We start from the raw sequence: 25017 nt of genomic DNA on the forward strand, positions 1-25017 counted from the left end.
CAATTTGCAAGTTGCATAGTAGTTCATAGGATCATTATTGCTTAAAATGACCCATGCAATGCATGTTTTTGTTTTTGCACAGTCCAAAGGGCAAAGTTCTCTTTTCTCATAAAATAAAGTGTGTGTGTGTCTGTGTGTGTGTGTGTGGGTTTGTGAATGAGTGTAAGAATGGTCCTTGCTATCACAAGCACAGACATTTAATGAATTCATTATCATAATGTTTTTTTTTAATGTAATATTGTACCCATTTAGTCTAATAAAAGTGTGTTACAATGATTCACCACCATCTGAACCCAAACTGTACAAGATCTCTGGACATGTGAGCCGCTTTTGCAAGAAATGTGTTGCCAGAATGCATATGACAGAATGATTTTAATAAATTCATCTTCACTCTGGATGTGTTTAATGAGAACTTTTGGGCTTCAGTGGATCTGTTACTTCACACAGATTAAAGTCTAACCACAATGGCTTTTCAGCTTATCTTTATCCACTATCCTCTAATCTACCTCTCTCTCTCACACACACAAACACTGTGATCTTTAGCCTGTTCATAGTGTTCCTGTCCCCTCTCATGTTCTCACTCTGTCTCAATGATCAAAGTCATTGAACTGAAGACTTGGCAAGCAATTAACCATGCAGTACATACAGTAGCTGTGTTTCGTGCGTCACGTGTGCACTGAGTGGCAACACTTCATGGCTTCAAAACTTATTTGGACACTTGTCGAAAATGTCAAAATGTTATTGTTGTATACATAATGAAATATAAAACCAAAAGGCAGTCTGTAAACAAATGATGCATGTTTTTCTCTGAACAACTTCACTGTTCTGAAATATTTTTGCTATCGCTGTCTCAAGGTCATTTTTGTGTGTAAACTGTAAAGTTTTCAAACTTGTGTCCCTTTACAATTACATTCTCATTAGTGTTCATCTGATTTGTGCACTAAAAAAAAGTCAAGACGTCATGAACATGTCCACCACATCTCAGAAAACGTATTGTGTCTGTCAGCAGTAAAAAAAAAAACAAAAAAAACAACCACATTTGGATTATCTCACAAGACTAATTATAATTACCATAGCTAGCATTTTATGTATTCTAAATACACACAATTAAAATTATAAAAAATATTTGATTGTTGTTTTATTATATTATTATTGTTTTTTTATCATTTCAACAATAGTATTAAACAATGAAATATTGAATATTCTATATTGAAATACTGAAATAAAATTAATATTGAACACTGAAATGATTTATAAATGAGCTAAATGAGTCCATAACCAAATTAAAAGTTAAAATCTTCTTTAATAGTTAATAGTGCTGTCAAATTGATTAATCACGATTAATCACATCTAACATAAAAGTTTTTGTTTATATAATAATGTATAATATATATATATATATATATGTGTGTGTGTGTGTGTGTGTGTGTGTGTGTGTATGTGCAAGGCAAGGCAAGGCAAGTTTATTTATAGAACATTTCATACACAATGGTAATTGTAAAAAAGTGCTTTACATAGAAAGGGAATTAAAATAATCATAAAATAATCACAACATGCATAAGAAATACAAATATCATGCATAAGAAATAAAAATAACAATAGTATTTAACTAAAGGCCAAAATACTATTCCTGACTACCTGAATCATTACACACAGACACACACACACACACACACACACACACACACACACACACACACACACACACACACACACACACACACACACACACACACACACACACACACACTCATGTCTGGTTCACTATCTTTGTGGGGACTCTCCATAGACGTAATGGTTTTTATACCGTACAAACTGTATATTCTGTCCCCTTACACTAACCCTACCCCTAAACCTACCCATCACAGGAAACATTCTGCATTTTTACTTTCTAAAAACAACTCATCCTGTGTGATTTATAAGCCTTTTGAAAAGTGGGGACCACTGGCTGGTCCCCACAATGTAGGTGATCTCAGGTTTTAGTATTCTTATGGGGACATTTGGTCCCCACAATGTATTATAAACAAGGACACACACACACACACACACACACACACACACACACACACACACACACACACACACAAATATACATAAACAGAATTATTTTATAACAAAAAACTTTTATGTTAAATGAATCGATTTGACAGTTAAACAGAATGCAAAAAGAATCAGACAGACAGGTAGTCTATAAGACACATTTTTATATCCATATTATTTAAAGTAATTACCAGCTAATTACTCTACATGATCATTGAAGTGTTTTTTAAATGGAATCACATTAGTTATTGTATTTAAAGATTTACAAAAAGGGGGTACATTAGGATAAACAGAAAAGATAAATAAGTAAAATCAAAATATAGAATAAAAAATAAAATTATAAAAAGCATTAAATGTTTATAGCTTCCTTGATTTCTTTAAATGTAATGTTGCTTTTTATGTATTGTTAACTAAAAACAAACGCTTTCCCTCATATTTACATTTACATCTTGCATTTAAATGTCTCTTTTTATATTAATAAAATAATTTATAAAATAAAAAACGATGCCTGGGGTAAATACAGTTGAGAATTCAATTACAGGTTACAAAATTAGGAAAATATCATTACAGTGAGATACAGCGAGTGTCTCGAGCCCCACATAAACACAGATGTGATGATGAATGAAGCGACGTCACAAGGAGCCAATAAGCTTCCGCCTTACATTGTTCACTGAACGTGAACAACACTCAACTATAATCAACATCTGCTGACGTGACACGAAGCAAATACCGACGACGCTCACGTGACTTCATAACTCGATAAAGAAGCTTTGAAAGATTTGAAGATTCACTTCTACACAACTTTGTGTTTTGCAGCCGGGATTGAGCAGGGACGCCGGGCGGAACACAGTGAGTCTTCGCGGACTCGTTACAGGAACCAGTGTGCGCTTGCGTCAGCCTCGGGATTCACTGTATTTGAATGACTTAAACCTTAAACCTCTTCAATGACTCAGAAGCATCAATCTAGAGCTTTTTAACTGAAATGCAACAGCTAGTTTTTCCACTTTGCCGTGTTTTATTGGAAGCGCACGCTTTTTATAGTAACAAATTAAACTTATAAAATATTTTAATCGACTAGGAAGTTTGTCAGCACAAAGCTTTATTTATTATTGAAACATCCCAGGCTGGTTCGTAGGGAGAAGAGCGTCATTATTAGATCAGGATCTGGGCTGAGGGTGGGATCAGCTGATGATAAGTTACACGTGTTACAGTGCAAGGGTCTTACTTTACTCTCCTCTACCTCAAGAGCTGGATTATCACTATCTCCTCCATTCTGATATGAGAGGTGCACAGGACTGAAGAGGAACAAGCCACCCCTCTCATATCGTTTTATTTTGATTTTATTGTTTACCCCACCAATTTCACTTACACGAAATATGTCCTGCCTGTTCCTTGGAGTACTAAGGAGGTGAGTCTCTTTTAGTCATTAATAATCTCTTTAAAACAAGGTAATAATATTGTTATAATAATTTATAATTATATATAATAATATTAGAGTATATAGGGGTAATATTGCCTATTACCTGGTTTATATAGGCTAGTAGTTGATCAGAAAGCTACAAAATGAAAGGTATGGGTATACTTTAATGATTTTCTGCAGTCTTAAAATACTCAGTATACTGTATCACACCCTTCTCTTTCCTGGGTAAACATCCTTGTTTTATAGTTTCTTTTGAGATACTTAAACCTGAACTGAACCTGAACATTTGTTAACACCCTGCACAATTGCAGTGTCAATTCCCTGTTTTGTTTGAGTCTACTAAACTGCAACAGCCTGTTAAAATGCAGAACAATCTTTGATAGAGATATGTAGAAATACAGAGTAAATTATAATAATCCAAAATCATGGAGTCTGTTATTGCCAAATACTGACATTTGACACATATTACATCTCACCATGTAATAGTGTACTATGCACATCTCAAACTAGAGTTGTTGAGTGTGTCACGTACAGGAATGCTGAAACATAACCTAAAGCACGTATAACTAGCTTTTTTCGTTTGAGTTTAGAGACTCAGTGTGTATACAGTCTGAAAAACAGGTTATGAATAAGCAATCATACCATCACCTTTGTCCAAAGTCACAGCAAGTATTTGTGAGTCATATGTACCATTGTAATATGGAATATTTAGAGATCTATCAAATCTCTTTTAAAGCCAAAATGATGTTAAACAAAAGTTTTCTAAATCCCATTTTATTGCATCTGTATCTACTCTGCCAATCTCTCAACAGAATGAGCGATTACATCAGCACAGGACTTCAAGTAAATATGCTCAGTGTGAAAGTCTATATAGCCAAACTTTACCCTGCAGATGCATGATACAGGAACTGATTGTTAATGACGTACATGTGTGTGTTTTCAGTGAAAAATCCTCCTCCTAACTTGTTTAACAGGTTATTTTGCATTGAAACGCCTTTGAGGTATAGCCGTGATGTATGCATATGGTTTAGAAAGAAAGCACCATTTTGGCCCATTTTACTATTGCTCACATGTCTGACATTAGTACGTGTGTTATGTGTTCATGAATGAACATGGTGTGCTTGTATAGGGCCCTTACCCTGTTTAACCAGACTCTGAGGGGAGGGGAGGGGAGTGAATTCCAAGGAGGCCGTCTGATTGGTCGGTTCACATGGGGGTGTGTGTAACTGCCTATGATAATTAATGGTGTAAAGCTGAGTGGTTTGATGAAAGTGAGGAAACAAGGGGGTCAAAACTGTGACTGTAATTACATGCAGGCATTTTTTTAAAAATAGCCTTAAGTACATGCAAGGTATGTATGTAAGTACACAATAAGTGCATTGTATAAAATGGTTAGTTTAAATGTTAGTAGTACATAGTAGTTAAAGACACTTTATATAAAGTGGGTCCAAAAAAATCAGAATTGCAAGTTATAAAGTCTGAATTGTGAAATATAAACACGCAATTGAAAGACTGAAAGAGAATATGGTCCTCTTCTGCCCCATTTTCTGTTTCTTTTCATTTTATCCAATTTACATTTATGCATTTGTTAGATGCATTGACATTCAAGGTATGCTTTTTATCAGTTTGTGTGTTCCTTGGGAACCAAAGAGATTAACTTAATAATGTAAATTAAAAGCATAGTAAATTATTTGCTGTAAATTATTATTTTTTTTACATTTTATTTTAGATACTGATAAAACATATTTTTCCCCAAAAGGACTAATTAAAATCTGAACTGGACTGGGTCAGCAAAATAGTAATAATAAATAAATAAATGGTTGAGCCTTGCAAACTTTTGACTAGTTGTGCACATGTAGTGTATTTCATTCCAAAGGACACCACTAATTAGTCTTGCAGCTTCTAAATCACTTATCTTTCAGTTTCGGTCAAAGATCTGTGTTAAAGTACATCCAGCAGTTATGATGCAATATTCATATTGCTGACATACTGTCAGCTCAAATGAATGTTGTTCAGTCATTAATTAAAAAATGTCATGGATCACATATTCATCTTTTTTATACATTATCTACAGTCTTTAAAGGTGCTCTAAGCGATGTCACACGTTTTTTAGGCCAACATTTTTTTGTCACGTACAGCAAACATCTCCTCACTATCCGATAGCTGCCTGTCCCCTGAACACACTGTAAAAAAACGTGGTCTCTGTAGACACCACAGGCTCCACAAACGGCAACAAAAACAAACTGGCCCAGCCTGGACCACGAAACATAACAAACAGTGTTGCAGCCAATAACCGACAAGAATGATTTGGGGGGTGGGGGTTAGTGCGTGTGCACATGAAGGGGGGTGTGGGGAGTGGAGGAGAGAGACGCATGAAGAGGGAAGTTAGCTAGAGAGATGTCCTAGACAACGATTAACGTTAGAATTATATTCTCTTGAATTTTGATATGGCCGACACACGACTAAAGAGACGACGTTCCGATGAACAAATAGCAAAGAAGAGGGAAAAGGAACGTGCGAAGTCCTGAATTTACATTTGAAAAAGTTCATGACAGTTTCAGGAAGCACGGAAGGGAGGGGGAGGGGACGGGATGAGGAGGAGGGGTCGAGCTAGCCACCGTTTCGTTTGACAATACTTCGAACGTCAACAAGAAGTGACGTCACCCAACATCGCTTAGAGCACCTTATTGAGTTGGGTTTAGAAATGTTCCACCTGAATCTGGAGTATTAGTCACCTTATTTTTAGCATAAGAGCACTCACCTTTTTGACTTGAAAATGCAAGTCTTCCAGTTATTTTTGCTGTACAAACAGTCCATTATGCTGCTTCAAATTGCATAGTAATCATAAACACACAGGTTTGTCACACAAATAGTTTTCATGTTTACTGCATTCGTTATTATTGAAAAGGCTCTTCTTGCGTTTGAACGGACAAATTCACACAAAATGATATAAAAATGCCCATCTTGGTGAGTATTCTAGTAAACATAGTTGGTTATGTCTTAAGTGAATGTAAACAGTCGAGAAAGACAATGCATTGTACAGTATCAGTATAATGGATCTGTGCATTCGTCTCAACGTGACAGCAGTCTAATATTCCTGCTGCTGTCTGTGTTTGTTATGTTAATCAATTAACCAAAGACAAAGAAATAAATCAATCACTGCTCTTGACTGAATGACTTTTTAACTTTAAGTATTAATCTATATTTCATTGCTACAGTGAAGATTATGCAGTGTTATTACATTTGATATGCTGTAAAATATATAGTGCAGTAATGTTGGGAATAGTGAATGGAAAATTTCAGATACAGACTGTCATCAATGTTTTGAACAAAACAGTTGAGTGAATGATTCAGATGACTCAATAATTCCCTCCACTAATGCACAAACTGACAATCCTTCTGGATTGTATATCAACACTTAACTGGTCATAATAATGTTCTGTTTTGTATAGTGTGTGTGTGTGTGTGCTTGTTAAATGTGTAAAACTAACCAAGAATGAAGTGTTTTGTAGGTTGATCCATGCTTATGCCATTAATATTTAATTTGATGTACTAATGTTTGCATGTGTCCATGTAGGCGAAATGCCATCAGTACAGCTTCAGTGGGAGCGCGGTCTCTCGCCTCCATCCCCTCTCTGCCCTCGTCTGTGGCTGAGTTTGTGTCTGGAGCAGTGGCTGAGTGTAAACCTGCTAAAGTGCACGTGGTCACAGGCACACCAGATGAGACAGCAGACATCCTGGCCAACCTGGAGAAAGAGGGCATTGTAAAGAAACTCAGCAAATATGAAAACTGGTAAGTTGTTTTTTTGCTGATCATATATTTTAAAGTGCACCTATTATACTTTTCAAGATATCACACATGTGGTTTCAATAACCAGATGCATTTACACCGGTCCAGTTTCGTCTCAGACCACCTCCTGATGTGGTTTGAGTGATCGGATGTAAATCGGCATTTACACCTGGTCTTTTTGCGATCGGATAGATATCCAATCAGAGAAAATGCCGTTTTGTTTCTGACAAGCGCTGTAAGCAGTAGACCAATCACAACAGACTGGGCTGTCGGACCAATCAGAGGAGAGTAGGCTCTCAGAAAGGAGAGGTTTAGAGAGACCTGATCCTTTCTTTAACTATTTCAGGCACTGTGAGAAAAGAGGTAATGATGCAATGTATATTATGAGAACATTAAAAAGTGTTTTTTTTTACCTTGAATGCATGTAAACCTATTGTTGGAGACCTCCAAAACAAAACGAAGAACCTTTATAATAGCATAATAGGGGCACTTTAAGAAGTACTGATGATAATATGAATAATCTGACATAATCCTGATTTAAATTTCCACTAATTCATAATCATTTCTGTGTGCAGCTGGCTGGCACGTACTGACCCTAAAGATGTGGCTCGCGTGGAGAGTAAGACAGTGATCGTCACGAAGGTCCAAAGGGACACTATCCCCATCCCCACCGGAGGTGCAAAGTCCCAACTGGGCAGCTGGATGAGTGAGGGAGACTTCCAGAAGGCCAGAGAGGACCGCTTTCCTGGCTGCATGGCAGGTGTGTGTTACTCAAATCACTGATCAATTGCTGAAACCTGTTAAATAGTTCATCCAGCCACCAGAAAACAATAAAAGTTGTGGAAAATGTCTTAAAAAAATAACAGAATTATTTTACTGACTTTGAATATATAATTATTAATAAATCATATTATAAAATGTATTGATAAGTTATTGAAAATGACAGAGACAAGAATCAATGAAAACATGCAATAATAATGACACCACAGTGATCCAGGCATCTGAATCAGCTCTTTAAAATACTAAAAGTGCACTCGTCTATATTGTGTGCCTGGATATATGCCCGGTTATAATGCTCTTCTCCATTATTTGATCATCATATAATTAATTACTGCTGCCATGATCAATGGTAAATGTACACAAACCAGAGCTCTCTTAAATCAAATTGTGTTTTTGTTGCATGGACAGCAATAGTGCAGTGTAAATTACATCAAGCAAAAATAAATATTATATATAATAATCTTGACTAGTATAGAAAGGAGGCATGTTTGCGGTTTAAATTCATACAATTAAAATTTCATACACAGAATCCCATCAGTAGAGCTTCATTCGTATTTAACCTGGAATGTTCCTTTAAATTCCAAATAATACACATGATCATGTAGGATAGGCTGGGAGGAAACTGTAAAAGTCTGAATATTTCTTACTTTCTATCCCTCTGTAGGACGCACTATGTATGTGATCCCCTTCAGTATGGGCCCTGTGAACTCTTCTCTTGCTAAGTTTGGTGTTCAGGTGACAGATTCTCCATATGTGGTGGCTAGCATGGGCATCATGACACGCATGGGGACGCCTGTGCTGGAGAAACTCGCAGAGGGGGCGGAGTTTGTGCGCTGCCAGCACTCTGTGGGCCGACCTTTACCACTCAAAGGTACCTTAACTGCTTTTCAATCCATCAAATGAAACTCTAAAGTTCCCCTTTTTTTAAATGACCCATTGTGTCTTTTTTTGTTGCATTTTCTGAACAAAACCAGTATTATTATCAATTTAATGTATCCTTGTGGATTAAAAGTATTAGGCCTGGTTTCACAGACAGGGTTTAGATTAAGCCAGGATTAGGCCTTAGTTCAATTAGGACATTTAAGTAGCTTTTATAATTGTTTTTTTTTAGAAAAAAGCATTACTGGTGTGCATCTTGAGACAATACAATGACATATTTTAAGGTATGTCAGTGCAAGTTGCTTTCAGTTAAAACAGCTCAAACGTGCATTTTAGTCTGGGACTAGCTTAAGCCTTGTCTGTGAAACCAGGGGGTAAAAAAAAAGCTTACTTCCCCCAAACTTTTGAATGGTAATGTATATATATTTTTCTTATCTATATCTCTTTCTCTGTTCTTCCCGCACAGCTCCTTTAGTAAACAGCTGGCCTTGTAACCCAGAGAAGGTGTTGATCTCACATCTCCCAGACACCAGGCAGATCCTATCCTTCGGCAGTGGTTACGGTGGAAACTCGCTCCTTGGAAAGAAGTGCTTTGCTCTTCGTATCGCGTCACGCATCGCCAAAGATGAAGGCTGGTTGGCTGAACACATGCTGGTATGGGACATCAGACAAAATCCTGGCTCTTGCTTGCGAGTTTACAACAATGCATCTTACTGTTGTACTACTCTTTATAAAGTATTGATAAGCTGGAGTATTCATTTATAAGCTGGAGTTAGCTGGAGTATTCATTTATAAAACATGATGTTGATACTCGTCCCTGTTTCTCTTCCCTCCAGATTCTGGGTATCACAAATCCTCAGGGTGTAAAACGGTACATTGCAGCTGCGTTCCCGAGTGCTTGTGGGAAAACTAACTTGGCCATGATGAAACCATCACTGCCAGGCTGGAAGGTGGAGTGTGTGGGCGATGACATCGCCTGGATGAAATTTGACAGTCAGGGTGAGAAATATGACTTGTCCTAGACAGCATATGCAACTATTGACACAAGTGTGGGTTTATGGACAGCCAGTAAATGATACCATAACTCTTATTTTAGCATGTTTATTGGGCAGCAAAGAGCGAACTAATTAAAATAGAAATAATTGCATGGCACAGCTAACACTTTATAAATAACAGTTGCTCAGGAACAGGTTTGCTGTATGACGTGAGGAATCTGTTGAGGAGAATACTGTTGTTTATGATTATAAATAGATGTTTTCAATACAAACGGTGGTGCATTTTGACTCTCTTCACCAGGTAAACTCAGAGCTATTAATCCAGAGAATGGTTTCTTTGGAGTTGCCCCCGGGACATCCCTAAAGACCAACCCTCATGCCATGTCAACCATCTGCAGTAACACAGTGTTCACTAACGTAGGAGAGACCAGCGATGGCGGGGTTTGGTGGGAGGGTCTGGATCCGCCTGCACCTGGAATCAAACTCACAGACTGGCATGGAAAATCTTGGAAATATGGTAAGATCATTGATTAGTAAAGTCATTTTGACAAAATATTTAAAAATCCCTAACCCCTTTACTGTCACCCCCCTTTTTGAGCATAGACTTGAAAATGCGCTATCCAAACTTAAATTGTTGTATTTCATGAATGCTTTGGAATAGACCTAAGGTTGGTCTCTTTTCTAAGAAGACTCATCAGATTATATAGCATTTCAAAAAATGAAAAAAGTAAAAAGGTTATAGAAGTTTAAATTTAATATAAAACAAATGTACTGTACTAACATTTTTGTATTTCATACAGAATATATATATTACAAAACAATTTATGCTATGAAATCAAAGCCACGTATCTAACCAAGTTGTGTTCCAAATTTGAAGTTGATATCATAAAAAGATTTTGTTTAGGCTCTGTACCAAAAATAACCACCGTGTGTCACCTACATTTAATTTATTTATTCGTTCTCCTGTCACAAATGAATAAATGTCTGTCACAATATCACTTCTATCACAAAACAATCACCAAATAAGGAACGTTGAATCCTAGACCTTTCAAGCGATATGAGTTTTGTCAAGATTAGAAAAGGTTTTGATTATAAAATAGTGATATGAAACATGACAGCGCCCACTAGGGGGGAGGAGCCCGCTAAAATAAATGTAAGTACTGTTTCCAAAAATTATACAATGTCTGATTTCAAAATGGTTTTCACAGGATGAGGGTGTAAGCTTTCGAATGATACGAATGATAGGGAAAAAAGGCAATAAAAAAAGCGCCAATCGTCCCACTGACAGTTAAGGGAAACATTAATTAATATATAAATCTAATTTATAAATAAAATTATTAATTGCGCCCTTGACACAATCCCCACTTCCTTTTTCAAAAGTGTGTTAAACTGCTTAGAAGCAGATCTCCTAGAAGTGGTAAATTCCTCACTTCTCTATAGCAACATATTTAGCAATTACAGACCCATCTCAAATCTTCCTTTCATAGGCAAGATCATTGAAAAAGTTGTCTTCAATCAGCTGAACAAATTCTTAATCTCAAATGGATACTTTGACAATTTTCAATCTGGTTTCCGACTACATACATGAACTCAAATGGCACTGAGAATTGGGAAAGAGAGAAACACAAACCACTTAATTGGAGAAATTGAATGATGGAACAATGCTGATGACCTGGGTCTGAGGTGGAGTAGTGAGTTTGATGTGTCAGTTAAACTCGAAGTTCTGTGGGGTGCGGACTGGATCGACTCCATTCCTAGAGCTTCCGAACAAATGTTTTTTTTGGGGGGCTGCGGACTGATGGGGCAGTGAACCCGAGGTCAGTCCTAGAGCTCCTCCTGTCCGATTTTAGGAAAATATCGGGTGCATTGGAGATCTTAGGCGTGCCGAATAAACACCACAGACACAGTGTAAGAGTAAAACTATATGCAAAATAAGATACACTGGTGTTTTTCCAGATGAGAAGTTTATTCTATGTATCATCTTTTTACTACTTTAATTAATTTTACTCTAATTAATTTTATAACTGTATCATTTATCTCTTTTAATTCCTTTTATAACTGTTTTAATTTCCCTTGCTTTTATTTTGTGCTTATTTTCTATGCAAAGCACTTTGAATTGCCATAGTGTTATATTTTTATTCCTTTCTATGTAAAGCACTTTGAATTGCCATAGTGTATGAAATGTGCTATATAAATAAACTTGCCTTGCCTAATAAAAAATAAATAAAAAAGTTATATTATTATTTAACCTGATCTCACGGGAAAATGTACAAATTCTACGAGGTGGCTAATTCGTACGAATTCATACGACCTCACTCGTACGAATTTTTGCCAAATCGTACATATTTTACGAATTGCCCAATTCGTATGAATTCATACGAATGACCTACCCCTGACCCCGCCCCTAAACCCATCACGTGGGTTTAGACAAATCGTACAAATTCGTACGAGTGAGGTCGTACGAATTCGTACGAATTAGCCAACTTTGTATCATTCGTACGAATTCGTACGAATTGGTCGTGAGATAGTGTTGGATTATTATATAAATACAACTTTTAATTTTTATAGCTCTTTCTCTGTTTCTCAGGTGATTCTACACTGTGTGCTCACCCGAACTCCAGGTTTTGTGCCCCTGCTGGCCAGTGCCCTATCATAGACCCACGCTGGGAGAGTGATGAGGGCGTCCCTATTGATGCTATTGTATTTGGTGGCAGAAGACCAGAAGGTGGGTGTCACTGAATCAAAACTTTTATACCAAGATATTGTTATACTACATACAACTACGTATATATGATGTACATTATATCTCAAAATGTACCTATCTATTTTCCCAGGTGTGCCTTTGGTGTACGAGTCCTTTAACTGGCGTCATGGTGTGTTTGTGGGTGCAGCCATGAGATCTGAATCCACAGCTGCTGCTGAACATAAAGGTACAAACTTTCATTTCTCCTTATGATAAATAGTTGGTAACACAAACGTGTACACTACAGTCTAAGCACTTTGTGACAAACTGAACAAAAACCTAATACTGTTATTTTTCATAAATGACAATATATATGGCTAATTTTCCTCAGGTAAAGTAATCATGCATGACCCCTTCGCAATGCGTCCTTTCTTCGGCTACAACTTCGGTGACTATCTGACCCACTGGTTGAGTATGGAGACGCGCAAGGGCCCGACCCAGCTCCCTAAGATCTTCCACGTCAACTGGTTCCGGAAAGATCAGAAGACCGGCTCTTTCCTGTGGCCAGGGTTTGGAGAGAACGCCCGTGTCCTCGAGTGGATCTTCAAACGTTGCAGCCGTACCAGTGAAGACGAGGCTGCCACCAAGAGCATTGTGGGATGGATTCCACAAAACGGTGCCATAAACACAGAAGGCCTGGGTGGGAATATTGATATGGGTGCCCTCTTTGACCTGCCCAAACCCTTCTGGCAGAAGGAAACTCAGGAGCTTCGGACCTACTTCACCCAGCAGGTTGGCGCTGATCTACCGGCACAAGTGGAAGGAGAGCTGAAGGCGCTGGAAGAGAGAGTGAGGGATTGAACAGACACTACCTGATTAAATTACCTGTGCCTGATGTAAATTACCAATTGATGTTGAGGAGATGTGAGGAATAGGATGGGTTGAGGTGGAGGTAACTGTTTTTATGTGACTGACTGTTGCACTGCAGTGGACACTGCATCTGAGATACACAAAACCAAAAAGTTCACTAGATGCCAAAAAGTTCACTAGATGGCATCAGTGCCTTATTTTATCTTACAGTAGAAGCTAAAAACTCTATTTACTGTTTACACGCTATCTACCAAAATGCCATTTTAGATTATCTTCGTTCAAACAAGGTGACATGATGAATTTAAACCACAACATCTTAAAAATTTAGTTTATGAGTACCGATTATCTAGTCATTTTAAGCAGAAATATCAGACATGTCTTCAAGGAAAGCACCAATATCATCATTGGTTACCTTTGAAAAGCGAATTTTTATTTCCAAAGAATTTTACTTTTATTCGTGTAATATGATTGATGTGATTCAGGAGAGCTGGGGTTGAAGGATCTGGACCAAAGAGTACCAACGAGTCTCAGTCTTTGAATGTATGTTTTTACCTGAGCTGACTGAATAAATACAACTCTAAAACAAACTTTATGTGCGTCAGTCAGTTTTCTTATATCATAACAGTTGCAATAAACTGTCTTTCATTAACTATAAACAAAGATGGAATGATATTGTGTGTTAAGTATAAGTGTTTTATACTTCACACAATATGCCATAAATCTCACTTGTAGAGTGTCTGTTCTGTATGTGTTATTTATATGGCCAAAAAGTAAAATGAAATTCTGATAGCTGGTTGTGTAAAAATCAATGAGATTTTATAACAGTATAACAGGCTACTTAAGATTACAACAGACTAAAATGCATAGAAATACATAAATAATCTCCCAATAATATGTCTGAGAAAGAATTGAAATGCTTACATTTATGATCATAGATATGTAGTTTTTCTTGTGTTCATCTAGTTTTTAATATCACATTTGATACTCAGGATTGATTTCTCTAAAAAATGATGTATAGATGATCAAGTAAACATAAGCTTCAGTCCAGTTTATAAAAATCATTCAAGATTTCACAGCGAAAGAAACATGTGTTCCACGACTTGAAGGGGACATTTTTACAATTATACCAAAAGGCCTTTTAATTGGTTTTAAAACTATAAACTATGACTTTTGCCTCAATAAACTCCTAACTGATGCTTATTAATACTTAGCAAGGTAGTTGTTAAGTTTAGGTATTGGGTAAGGTAAGATTTAAGGGATGTACTTGTAGAATATGGTCCTGCAGAATGAGGCATTAATATGTGCTTTATAAGTACTAATAAACAGCCAATATCCTAGTAATATGCATGCTAATAAGCTAATAAACTAGTTCATAGTGAGAATTGGACCCTAAACTAAAGTGTTACCAAAAAATGTTGATCAAATTGATAAAAATATATGAGCTGTGAGCATAGAAATGATGGAAAACCATACTAATTATGTATGTTTTGCTATTAACGACGAGTGTACTCTACAAAATGTAATAGCACTCACCCATGCACTCAGCAAAGAGAGAAGTCTGTGCTTTACTGTAGCAAGTGTGCTGAAAACCCCCAGACCTACACTATCATACAATTAAAGCAAGGCTAAATTTACCTAACACTAAAGCAGAAGCACAAACTCCTCCAACACAGCCAATCATGGGTCCACCCTGCCCTGCTCTGAATATAAATAAATACTACGGTATATAAACGGTTATATAAAACGGTTACCACACAATACGAATATTAAAGTATTAGTATAAGTATTAGGAATATTAAAGTATTAAAGTAGGGGAGACCGGGGACGGTTGTAACACTTTTTTCTTCAGCACCTAAAACTACCTTTTTTTTTTTAGCTACACGTCTGAAACTTTTAGGCAAAGTACCCATATTTGTCTACTACAAATGGCAACAATTTAAATTTCTTCAAATATATCACAGACTTTGTGAGATGATCATGAATACAAGGTGGTCCTTTGTTACAACCTACCCCACTACTGGGGTAGGTTGTAACACATACTGGGGTAAGTTGTAACAGGTAGACAAAATGCACAAACACTAAGGGTTTTTATTAACAACATTTTTATTTTAAATGAATGGCTGCAACAATAAAATATGTGTGAATATGGGGAGTGTATGTGCATATTTTGTGTGTTCTTCTCATCCCAGGTTTGTTGAATTCCACCGCGAGTTGATAGGCAAACTGCATCTTGATTTAAGAATTTTTTCATATTTGGACTGGAAACAAGACAAAAATACTAAGTAAGAAAAACGTTTTTTGCAGTGTATGTGTTGGTATTTATTTAACTTTGACCTGATTTTAAATATGTTGTTTATCATTCACAAATTAAATTGAGTTTGCATAAAAGGTCCAATACAAATTAAGGTCACTTTCAAAACACGTGTTACAACCTACCCCGCCACTGTCACTATTGTTTAACTAGCTGTATTAGCATGGTGCTTTGAAATTAGTAGGATGTTGATACACCATTCTTTACTATAGAAACTACAGTTTGACCTGATATAACTCATACAACATTATCTACAATGGTAGAAGTACTAAACAAAATATTACCTTATTTTTTTTTTTACTTTTGTTTACTTTTTTACCTAAGAATTTGATTTTCTGCTGTAGCTTCAGGAGAGATTGCAACGCAGACTTGAAAACCTCCGTGTGCGATCGTAAAGGAAGCCTGAGGAAACTGAAACTGTCACATAACTCATATCTTATCCCTGATTGGTGGAATTGGTAGTGTTACAACTAACCCCGTGTTACAACCGTCCCCGGTCTCCCCCTATACACAATACTATGTATTAGGCCTATATTACTTTTTACAATATAAATAATTAAATGCCATCCTTCCCGTAGAAATAATATAGTCCTTGACTGTAAACAGCAACAGAATGTTCCTGTAACATCCTGAAAAGACGCGACATATGAACCCTAAAGCATAATTTTTTAAAGTAATAAAAGTTCGGTAACTGCGGGCTTCCACACATGTCTTAGCCGCCTATTTGAAATACATAACAACCAGCAGGGGTCACTCATACTTCATTCAATTATTAGGTAATTTTGCCGACCGAAATACATCTGTCTACAGTTTTTGACAAACATACTTATGCAAACTTAATCAAACAGTCCTCTAATTTCAACAAGACCAAGCAATGTTGTGTTTTTATGTTTTATGGGGACTTTTTTACAGATGATTTTATACTGTACAAAGTGTAACACACTTATGCAAATAATACAATATTCTAATAAAAAAATATTTATGCTGCTGAGGGTGGAGTGTTGCTGGAAAACTGTCAAGGAACAGAAGTAAGTCTTCTGTGTATGTATACATCTTATCTTGTTAATTGAGTTGATACTGAATGTGCTCCTCTGGTTTTAATTAGGTTAATTATCTGAATGTGCTCCACCTGAAATGTGTTAATAAAACATCATATAGTAGCCTATACAAAACACTGTTATTGTAAGCATCAAATACCGGAATTACTCTTTTTTTTATATACTAGCAAAACATACTGTGAAGGAGGACAACAAAAACAACTACAGTAAAAACCTTTTGTTTTGCTGTTAAAGAGTGCAACACATCACACAGGATGTCAAGTGATGGTGCTGTGACGTCACGAGTGTCACAGAGGCGGCCCTTGCCCCATTCGAATCTCAATTATCTTGATGACTGTCTAGCTCACTCAGGCTCTGTTTAAGATGCGGTTTGGTTGATCGGATCAAGTTGACGAGGGAGACACATCCCCGTTTACACCTGGTGTTTTAATCCGTCTCTTTTGTCCACTTTCGACCACTTCTGTCCTGATTTCTTTGAAGGGAGGGTCTGGGCAGGTAAATGTATATGCTTTTTCAGATCGTTCGATCTAATGGATGAAATAAGCTTGTGCAATCTACACATGAACTGGCACTTTCTGCTCTGACAGCCGCAAGACCACGTTTTACAAATCAGGAATGGTAAGAAAACATTGTGCTTGATACGTTTTTCGTCTTCAGACAAAACTTGGGTCTTCAGCCGACAGAGTTTAAAATCCCGTCTGGCTATAGTGCGCTTCCCATAATGTTTATGCATTAGTTCAGTAGGTGGGGAGTAGGAAGGTTGGCTGTTCGAACGCATTCGACCACGTGAGCATTAACAAAAGCAATCCAGTTGAATGCGTTTTCGACTACCTCTGGAAGTGGTAGAAATGGGATAAGCTCAAAATGTTAGACCCCATTTACACCTGTATTTAGCGTCGTCCACATGTGATCCGATCAACCAAAACACATCTTTATACCAGGCATAAACAGGGCCTTAGATTTAAAGTGTGCACACAGGGACCTGGTGCTCAGACACCTCAGCTGCTTAGGGCTTCAGGTCAACTGGGAAAAGAGCAAGCTCTCCCCAGTGCGGAGCATCTCTTTTCTCGGGATGGAGTTGGACTCGGTCACTATGACAGCACGTCTCATGAACGCGCGTGTCCAGTCGGTTCCACTGAAACAATGAGACCACTTCAGCATGGCTTCAGACTCGAGTGACACGTCATGTACTACATGGCACCCTGTTATACTCACAGTCACATGGACACGGTCACGCTGATGGAGTTCCTCACAGTGTCTTAATTCAGACGCAGTAACTCGTTCCCCTTCTCAAGGAACCATAGATATATTTATAACCTGAAACGTTTCATGGGTATGGTTTTGTTACCTTTGGTCACTCAGAAGCACTTAATTTTCTGAGATCATGGGCAAATCAATGGACATCGCCTGGAACATATTTATTTATTCTTTATTAGTAACTATTTGCTGGTATTTTTTGCACTATTTAGTTAAAAATTAAAACATTGACTACAATTATATGAATTTGTGTCAAGAACAGTTGTCTGTTATTGTACATTGTGTTGTAATTAAACTTGCTGTATGATTTAATGAGGTGACAAATCAGTTTTAACTAGAATCTCCTCACACCATAAATCCACACAAACCTCACAGTAAAGATTTTGTATGAACTTTAAACAAATGAGCTGGTAATTACATATAAGAATATAGTGAATAATGATAGAAAAATAGTGAGTGAGAGAAAAAAGTCAAATGTAGTTCCTTCAGAATCTGAGAAGAGTTTTAACTGACCTTAAAGCAGAAGTGTCCAAATATTTCCTCATCCTGCAACAACTTTTAAAGTTTTGTAAAGGCTGAGATATGATCTAGCTCTACCCACCATCTCAATGAAACAGTTGTTTGGATGAGATTTTTTAACATTGCATCAGGAGGATATTTATTATTGTGTTCTGATTCGAATGCAATTTAAATAAATTGACACTGAATGTGTAGGGTAATCTGAAAAGGGAGTAGCCTTCCAAAATATGATTGATAAAACTTAATTTCTCAAACATTCTCAACCATTTATTAACTCCAATGGCCACAAAAAGTACACAGCATATACACATCAAAAAATATATATGTGTGTATGTATGTATGTGTGTGTGTGTATGTGTGAATGTATGTATGAATGTGTGTATATACAACATTTCAATCAACCAATCAGATTTGAGGGACAAGTTCAGAGTTTATGTCATGTTTAGGCTTACAACTAGGGTTAGTACATCAGTGTTATTCACCTATCATTTCCCTCTGATTTTAGGGATAAGTTATGGGTAGGGTTAGTTTTAAGGGTAAGGATAGGGTTAAGACTCAATTTTAAGACAGGAATGTTGTTCCAGGGTCAACAAAATATCCAGGAACATGGCAAAAAATCACAGTGACCTATAGTTTAACAAGATAAAAAAAGCTGAATTATTTTAATATTTTATATATATTTATATTTTATATAAAATAAGTAACCATCATACATATTATCATAGGTGGCCAATAATTATATTCCTTTTAAATGCTGGGGTCTAGTGTATTATTTCAATACTTAGGCAATGTTACATTTGTTTGTCCATTTGCTCAACACTTTTGATTCTTGTTGTTTCTCCTTGCCACTTGAATCTCAGCATACTCTGTCTGTGGGCCATTGTTTGAGTGTTCTCTTGTCATGTCGCCCGTCTGGAGTTTGGAGAAGTCAATCTCTCCATAGTGGAGATCATCAGTTTCTTTCTTTTCACTTTTCTTTCTGGTCGCAATGGAACTGTTAGCATAGACAGCCACCATGTCACTGTTTTTATCCGTAGCCTGAGGAAAAGAAGTCATTTTAAAATGATTATTTTTGAAATCACTTTCATTTTTCTGCAAATTAAGTGTTGTTTGAAAAGATCTAATAATGAGTGAATCTTTAGAAGATTAGAAGAAAACAATTTACTTTTAACAACATTCAGTGACTCTTTCTGCAGATTACATTAGTACAACAATAGGTGGCGACAAGGGACTGTCTTAATGAGTGAATCATTGATTCATTCACTCAACTTAATCATTCATATAGGCTGCATCTGAAAACTTAGGCAGCTGACATGTTGCCTCGCTGCCTTAATAGGCAATGACTCCGCAGACAGCGTTTGCGCACAAAGGTACCTTCTGAAACTGATTTCGGACAGACGTCTGAGGCAGCGTAGCAGTTTAATGATCTACAGCAAAATAGAGCGAGTGTTGATGAGAACTAAACAAATATTTAATAACTACAGTTGTAATTTCTCATTAGAAATGACATCAGAAGCGGAAAAAATTGGTCAAAAATGTACATTCACACACAAACTGACCAGCAACTTTCAGATGCCATCTTTCTTTTTCTAGCTCAACTGTCACCAAATGGAACGCACAGGATTGTGGGATATCAGAGGCAGCAAAGGATACATCTACGCTGCTTTCAAAAATAGATCAGATGAAGGGATCTCAGGAGACAGGAAGTGAAGCTAACATTGAATTTGCAATGAACGTGCATTGATGCCAGCAGCATTTATCAGTTTTCGGATGCCGCCATAACTTGACTGCATCTGAAATCGCATACTACCCTACTATACAGTAGGCGAAAAACAGACTATGTGACAAAAGAAGTACAGTATGTCCGAATTCTCAGTACTCATAAAAGAGTAGGCAAAAAGTACCCGGATGACTGAAGTGTGCATTCGATGGACACTTTACTATCCAGGCCATGGGAGAGGATTTATGAATGGTAGTGAAGCGGCACAACTGCCGCTGGTAGGCCACATGATAATGACATTTTCACAACATTCATACTAAACACATTTTTTTTATGCGATTGTGAAGTAATTACTTATTCCAAAAAAAATTATAATTGCGAATTGCAATTGCAAAGGTTAATTCTGTGTTGATTCGTTTGGAACATTTTTGTTGTGGACAAAACAACTTACAATATTTGTTTAAAATGGAAGTTACTTAATGCTAATGTCTTGTTTATTGAAGTGTTTCATGTCTTTTAGTAGGACTCTTAGAAAAAACCCACCTGATCTCTTCCTATGACATGGGCCTGACTTGATGTCTTTGTTCTGTTGTAAAAAATAAATGAAATAATCAAGTAATTAAATAATTTAATTAATTAATTAATATACATATATATTTCTATTATTATACACTTACCTCATATAGTAAAAAAATACTGCAGACAACAGAAAAAAAGCCAAAAGTCCTCCTGTACAACCATATATCACACGCTGAGAGAATCCACTCTCTAAAATACAACAGAGAGTTAATCAGGATTGTGTTTTAAACAGTATTCATAAATCCAGTACATCCGAAGCCAATGCTTCATTTACCTTCAACTGTGAGCTGGATCTCTGCTGATGACTGGTTTCCATGTTTATTTTGTGCATTGCAGAGGTACGATCCTGTATTATTATGAGTTACGATTAAACTAATCTTCTTTCCCTGAGCTAGTGGCATCTCCTGTCCACGTTTGTACCAGGTGTAGGTCATTTCTCTTGATGGACTGCCTTTGCTTTTGCAGGTCAAAGTTACATTAGTGTTAACAGAGACTGAAGCAGATGGATCGACGGTGATGTGAGTTTCTTTTGGAGAAACTTTGACAGAAACACAAGCACATAAATAGGGAAAGCATGTAAAACACCTGTGCATTAGACATTTATAGGAAGCTAAACACCAAATACTGTTTAAGCAGCACTTTGTGTGTTTAAGTACACACAGGGCTATGTTAAAGGAAGTAAGCAGTCTAATCTCTTACACAGGACTTGTAGCATCACGGTGGTCTCCACAGTTGAGTCTTTAGATGTTTTTCTTGGATATGTAGCAGTGCAGGAGATGTTCTTTCTGTGATCCATGTATGAAGCTTTGAAGGTTATGTTTGAAAACACTGACTGGGTTTTATTAGGTTTCTCCTGTAACTGTGTTGTAATGTGGGCAGATTCAGGGATGTTGGACCAGGATATTTTAGGAGGTTGTTTGGGGCAGGGGGCTTCAGCTGAGCAGCTCAGACTGACTGTTGTGTTCTCCATCACTGCTTTCAGATCAGTGGGTTTAAGTTCAGGAGGTTGTGGTAAATCTAGGGTAAATGATTGTAGACATCATTAAGGAATACATGCAATGCATAGTCATGTTAGAGAGTGGGGTTTTCACACTTGTGGTGTGGTTTAGTACATTTGTGTTGTGTTGTTGTTAATGGTGATTTAAAGGGCCCTATTTTAACGACCTAAGCGCATTTTCTAAACCACACGGCACAAGTGCACTTAGGGCGTGTCCAAATTCACTTTAGTTTCACGACGGGAAAAATGGTCGGCGCACCCGGCGCATGGTCTAAAAGGGTTATCCCTATTCTCTTAATGAGTAATGGGTGTGTTTGGGTGTAACATACAAAAAAACAATCAGAGTGCAATTTCCCATTTGCTTTAAAAGCCAGTTGCACTCGCGCCATTGCAGATTTGCGAGGTTAAGCGTGTGAGCAGACCATCTACAGGACAAGCCAGATTCCACCATATCTTTATGTACACAATAATAATATTTTACATTGTAATCCTTTTATTTATTTTTATTTGGCATGTTTCTGTGCTGCTGCACGTCTCTTTGTATGTAATAAGCAGAGTGTACATGCGTTGTGGACCCGCCTATAGGCGCATTTTACTAATGCGCACTTTAAATAACAAAAAAATACTGCACCATTGACTTTAGACCAGGTTTTAGTTGGTCAATGGCACAGTCTATTTCAGTTGCCTCAAAATAGCAACCCGCCAACAATGCGCCAGAACACACCTCGTTTTCAGATCAGCACGCTCATGGGCGCACAAATGGGAGCAAATGTATTTGCTATTTAAACAACGAGGCGCAGGACATGAAAATGATAACTGTGTCGGGCTGAAACTAACAAAAAACACTTGCGTCGCGCTTGATGCTGCATTGCGTCGGGTGTAAGATAGGGCCCAGAGGGTTACTTGGCCCTTTTCATGAAATATGAGCAGAATGCATTTTTGTTTTTCTGTTCGTAAAGCCATTCTTACAGTACATGATACAAACATAAGTAGTTAAATATGATCAGAAATTTGTTCTGCTGCCAAATTTTAAAACAGTTGCTGCGTCAGAAATCGAATATTTCCCTACTATGTAGTATGCTAAAAACAGTACGCCAAAAAGATTAGAAAGACATATCTAAAGATTAGATATGTCTGAATACATAGTATTTGAAAAACAGTAGGCAAAAAGTCCATGACTGACCTACTACTTCCTTAGAGATTCTGAAGTGTGCATTCGATGGGCACTTTACTATCCCGTGAGACCACAGGAGAGGATTTATGAATGGTAGTGAAGCGACACAACTGACGCTGGTATGTCATTTGACAGTAACAACATGGCAGATATACAGGGATTACAATGTCTGAATTTAATTCATACTAGCCAGATTCATAATATATAGAATATACTTTTTAAACGGTCAGGAAGTAAATTCAAATGTAGTACCTAGTCAGACAGTATGCAATTTCGTATGCAGTGAGTATCTTCCATCTATATTAATGTGTGGGCTAGTTTATAAAATACAACATCCATAAGACTGAGACACAGAAGATATAGTTTCAGTCACAGTTTTTTGTGCATATCGTAAAGTGTAAAAATGTATTATCATTGTATACCAGCTACCAATTATGTAATTAACTAATATTTTCATGTCAGAAATAATGATTCTTCTCAAAGGTTAAACAATTCCACTTTGGTATGTAGATTGTCTGTTCAGTGGAGATGACATTTACCTTTGACAGTGATCCTCACAGTCTTTCTTGAATTATCTGTCTCAGGGTTAAACGTTGCACTGAACACATTTGGCTCCATTTCCAGTCTGAAGTAGTAAAGATCTGAATGATTCATCATGATGTTATAGAAGACAGTTGTGCAGTTCCTCTCACTGAGATTTCCAGTCATCTGTATGTCACTAAATCCTCTTATGATGTTTTTGCTGCTATTAAAAGCTATTAAACTGTCTTTATATGCAAACTTTGATGTATTTTTTAACCAGATCCCATTCATATATTTTGCCTCGTTACGTTTGTCCTCAAAATTGGAGATGGTGAATGTACAAGGAATCTGCACACAGGAGCCTGTCAGAGCTGTTACTGTCTCAGGCATCACTGCAGAGTAGATATCACCATCAGCTGAAAAAAACACATTAGTCAAGCTAGAGATTTGAGAATTTGGGTTTAAATTTCTATCAATGCACATTATAATAAAACTCATCCTCATTCATAATGACAACAAAGATCTACCTACCTGAGCAAGTATGTATCAATACAGAGCTGATGAAAATGAAGGAAGTGATCTGGATTCCTGCCATCAGGGTTTGTGGCGAGGATGACATTGGACTCAACAATAATGACAAATTAGTCCACAACACCATCACAGTACACTTCATCACACATACAACATACAACATAAAATACATAATGAACATTTAACAACTTCACTGCTCTACTATATTTGTTAGATTGATGATATAGAACAATGAGTTACTATATTTTCACTGCTAGACTCACACATGTTTTCTGTTGTATTGATTGTTAACTTCTTTTATTCATCCACTGTAACTATTCATGTTGAATAAGCTAAAAAAAAAATGCTTTATGTCGTAACATCAAAATTACAATTTATTAAGTATATATTTGATCTGACTCATCAGCCTGACTGCATTTGGTTACATGAGCAAAAGTGATACATTTGAGCTACAGACAAACATAAATGATTTTTATTCACTTAACTTCATAAATACAAAAAAACAAATTATACCAAATAATTTCCTAATTGTCACAAACTATTTTTTTTTTAGATAATTTCCTGTAACAGTTACTTGATTCAGTAAAACTCACAGGAACTCACAGTCAGCTACTGCAAACTCTCACCATTATAGCAACTCAGATCTCACTGTTTCTGTTATTTACAGATAATGTGTAGCTAAACTGTGAAATAATTAACATGTTGGTGATCAAGTTATAGCCCACATAAAACATAAAAATGTATTGTGTGCGAAAGAGAGGTAAAAGATTAAAATCTGTAAAAATTCTTACCTCAGAAAAGTAGTTTCACTTATAAGAAGCAGAAGTGCCTAAAACTGTCCTCTTTGTGGCAACAGCCTTTTAACATGTTTCATGACGTGACATTGCAAAAC

General features: G+C 36.8%; 2 protein-coding genes across 3 annotated transcripts; one reads left to right on the forward strand and one right to left on the reverse strand.

The window, feature by feature from the left end:
• Window positions 1–2645: 2645 nt before the first annotated feature.
• Window positions 2646–14044, forward strand: pck2 (phosphoenolpyruvate carboxykinase 2 (mitochondrial)). The gene is made up of 11 exons (XM_084399151.1): window positions 2646–2889; window positions 3287–3448; window positions 7038–7253; window positions 7826–8010; window positions 8695–8901; window positions 9376–9563; window positions 9746–9908; window positions 10206–10421; window positions 12492–12629; window positions 12739–12834; window positions 12979–14044. The coding sequence occupies exons 2-11, from the start codon at window positions 3417–3419 to the stop codon at window positions 13446–13448; spliced, it is 1911 nt and encodes a 636-aa protein (XP_084255277.1). The 5' UTR covers window positions 2646–2889; window positions 3287–3416; the 3' UTR covers window positions 13449–14044.
• A 5236-nt stretch (window positions 14045–19280) lies between these two features.
• LOC311284280 (B-cell receptor CD22-like) lies at window positions 19281–24961 on the reverse strand. 2 transcript variants are annotated; one of them, XM_084399256.1, is made up of 8 exons: window positions 24917–24961; window positions 24126–24217; window positions 23612–24010; window positions 21601–21918; window positions 21176–21439; window positions 21000–21090; window positions 20866–20908; window positions 19281–19640 (listed from the first exon to the last, which is right to left on the reverse strand). In XM_084399256.1, the coding sequence occupies exons 2-8, from the start codon at window positions 24211–24213 to the stop codon at window positions 19416–19418; spliced, it is 1428 nt and encodes a 475-aa protein (XP_084255382.1). In that variant the 5' UTR covers window positions 24214–24217; window positions 24917–24961; the 3' UTR covers window positions 19281–19415. The 2 variants fall into 2 exon arrangements, with proteins under 2 accessions (XP_084255382.1, XP_084255381.1); XM_084399255.1 differs by lacking the exon at window positions 24917–24961 and having other exon boundaries at window positions 24126–24261.
• Between the last annotated feature and the right edge of the window lie 56 nt (window positions 24962–25017).

Source organism: Rutilus rutilus (genome assembly GCF_951802725.1).
Source record: "Rutilus rutilus genome assembly, chromosome: 24".
NCBI lineage: Eukaryota > Metazoa > Chordata > Actinopteri > Cypriniformes > Leuciscidae > Rutilus > Rutilus rutilus.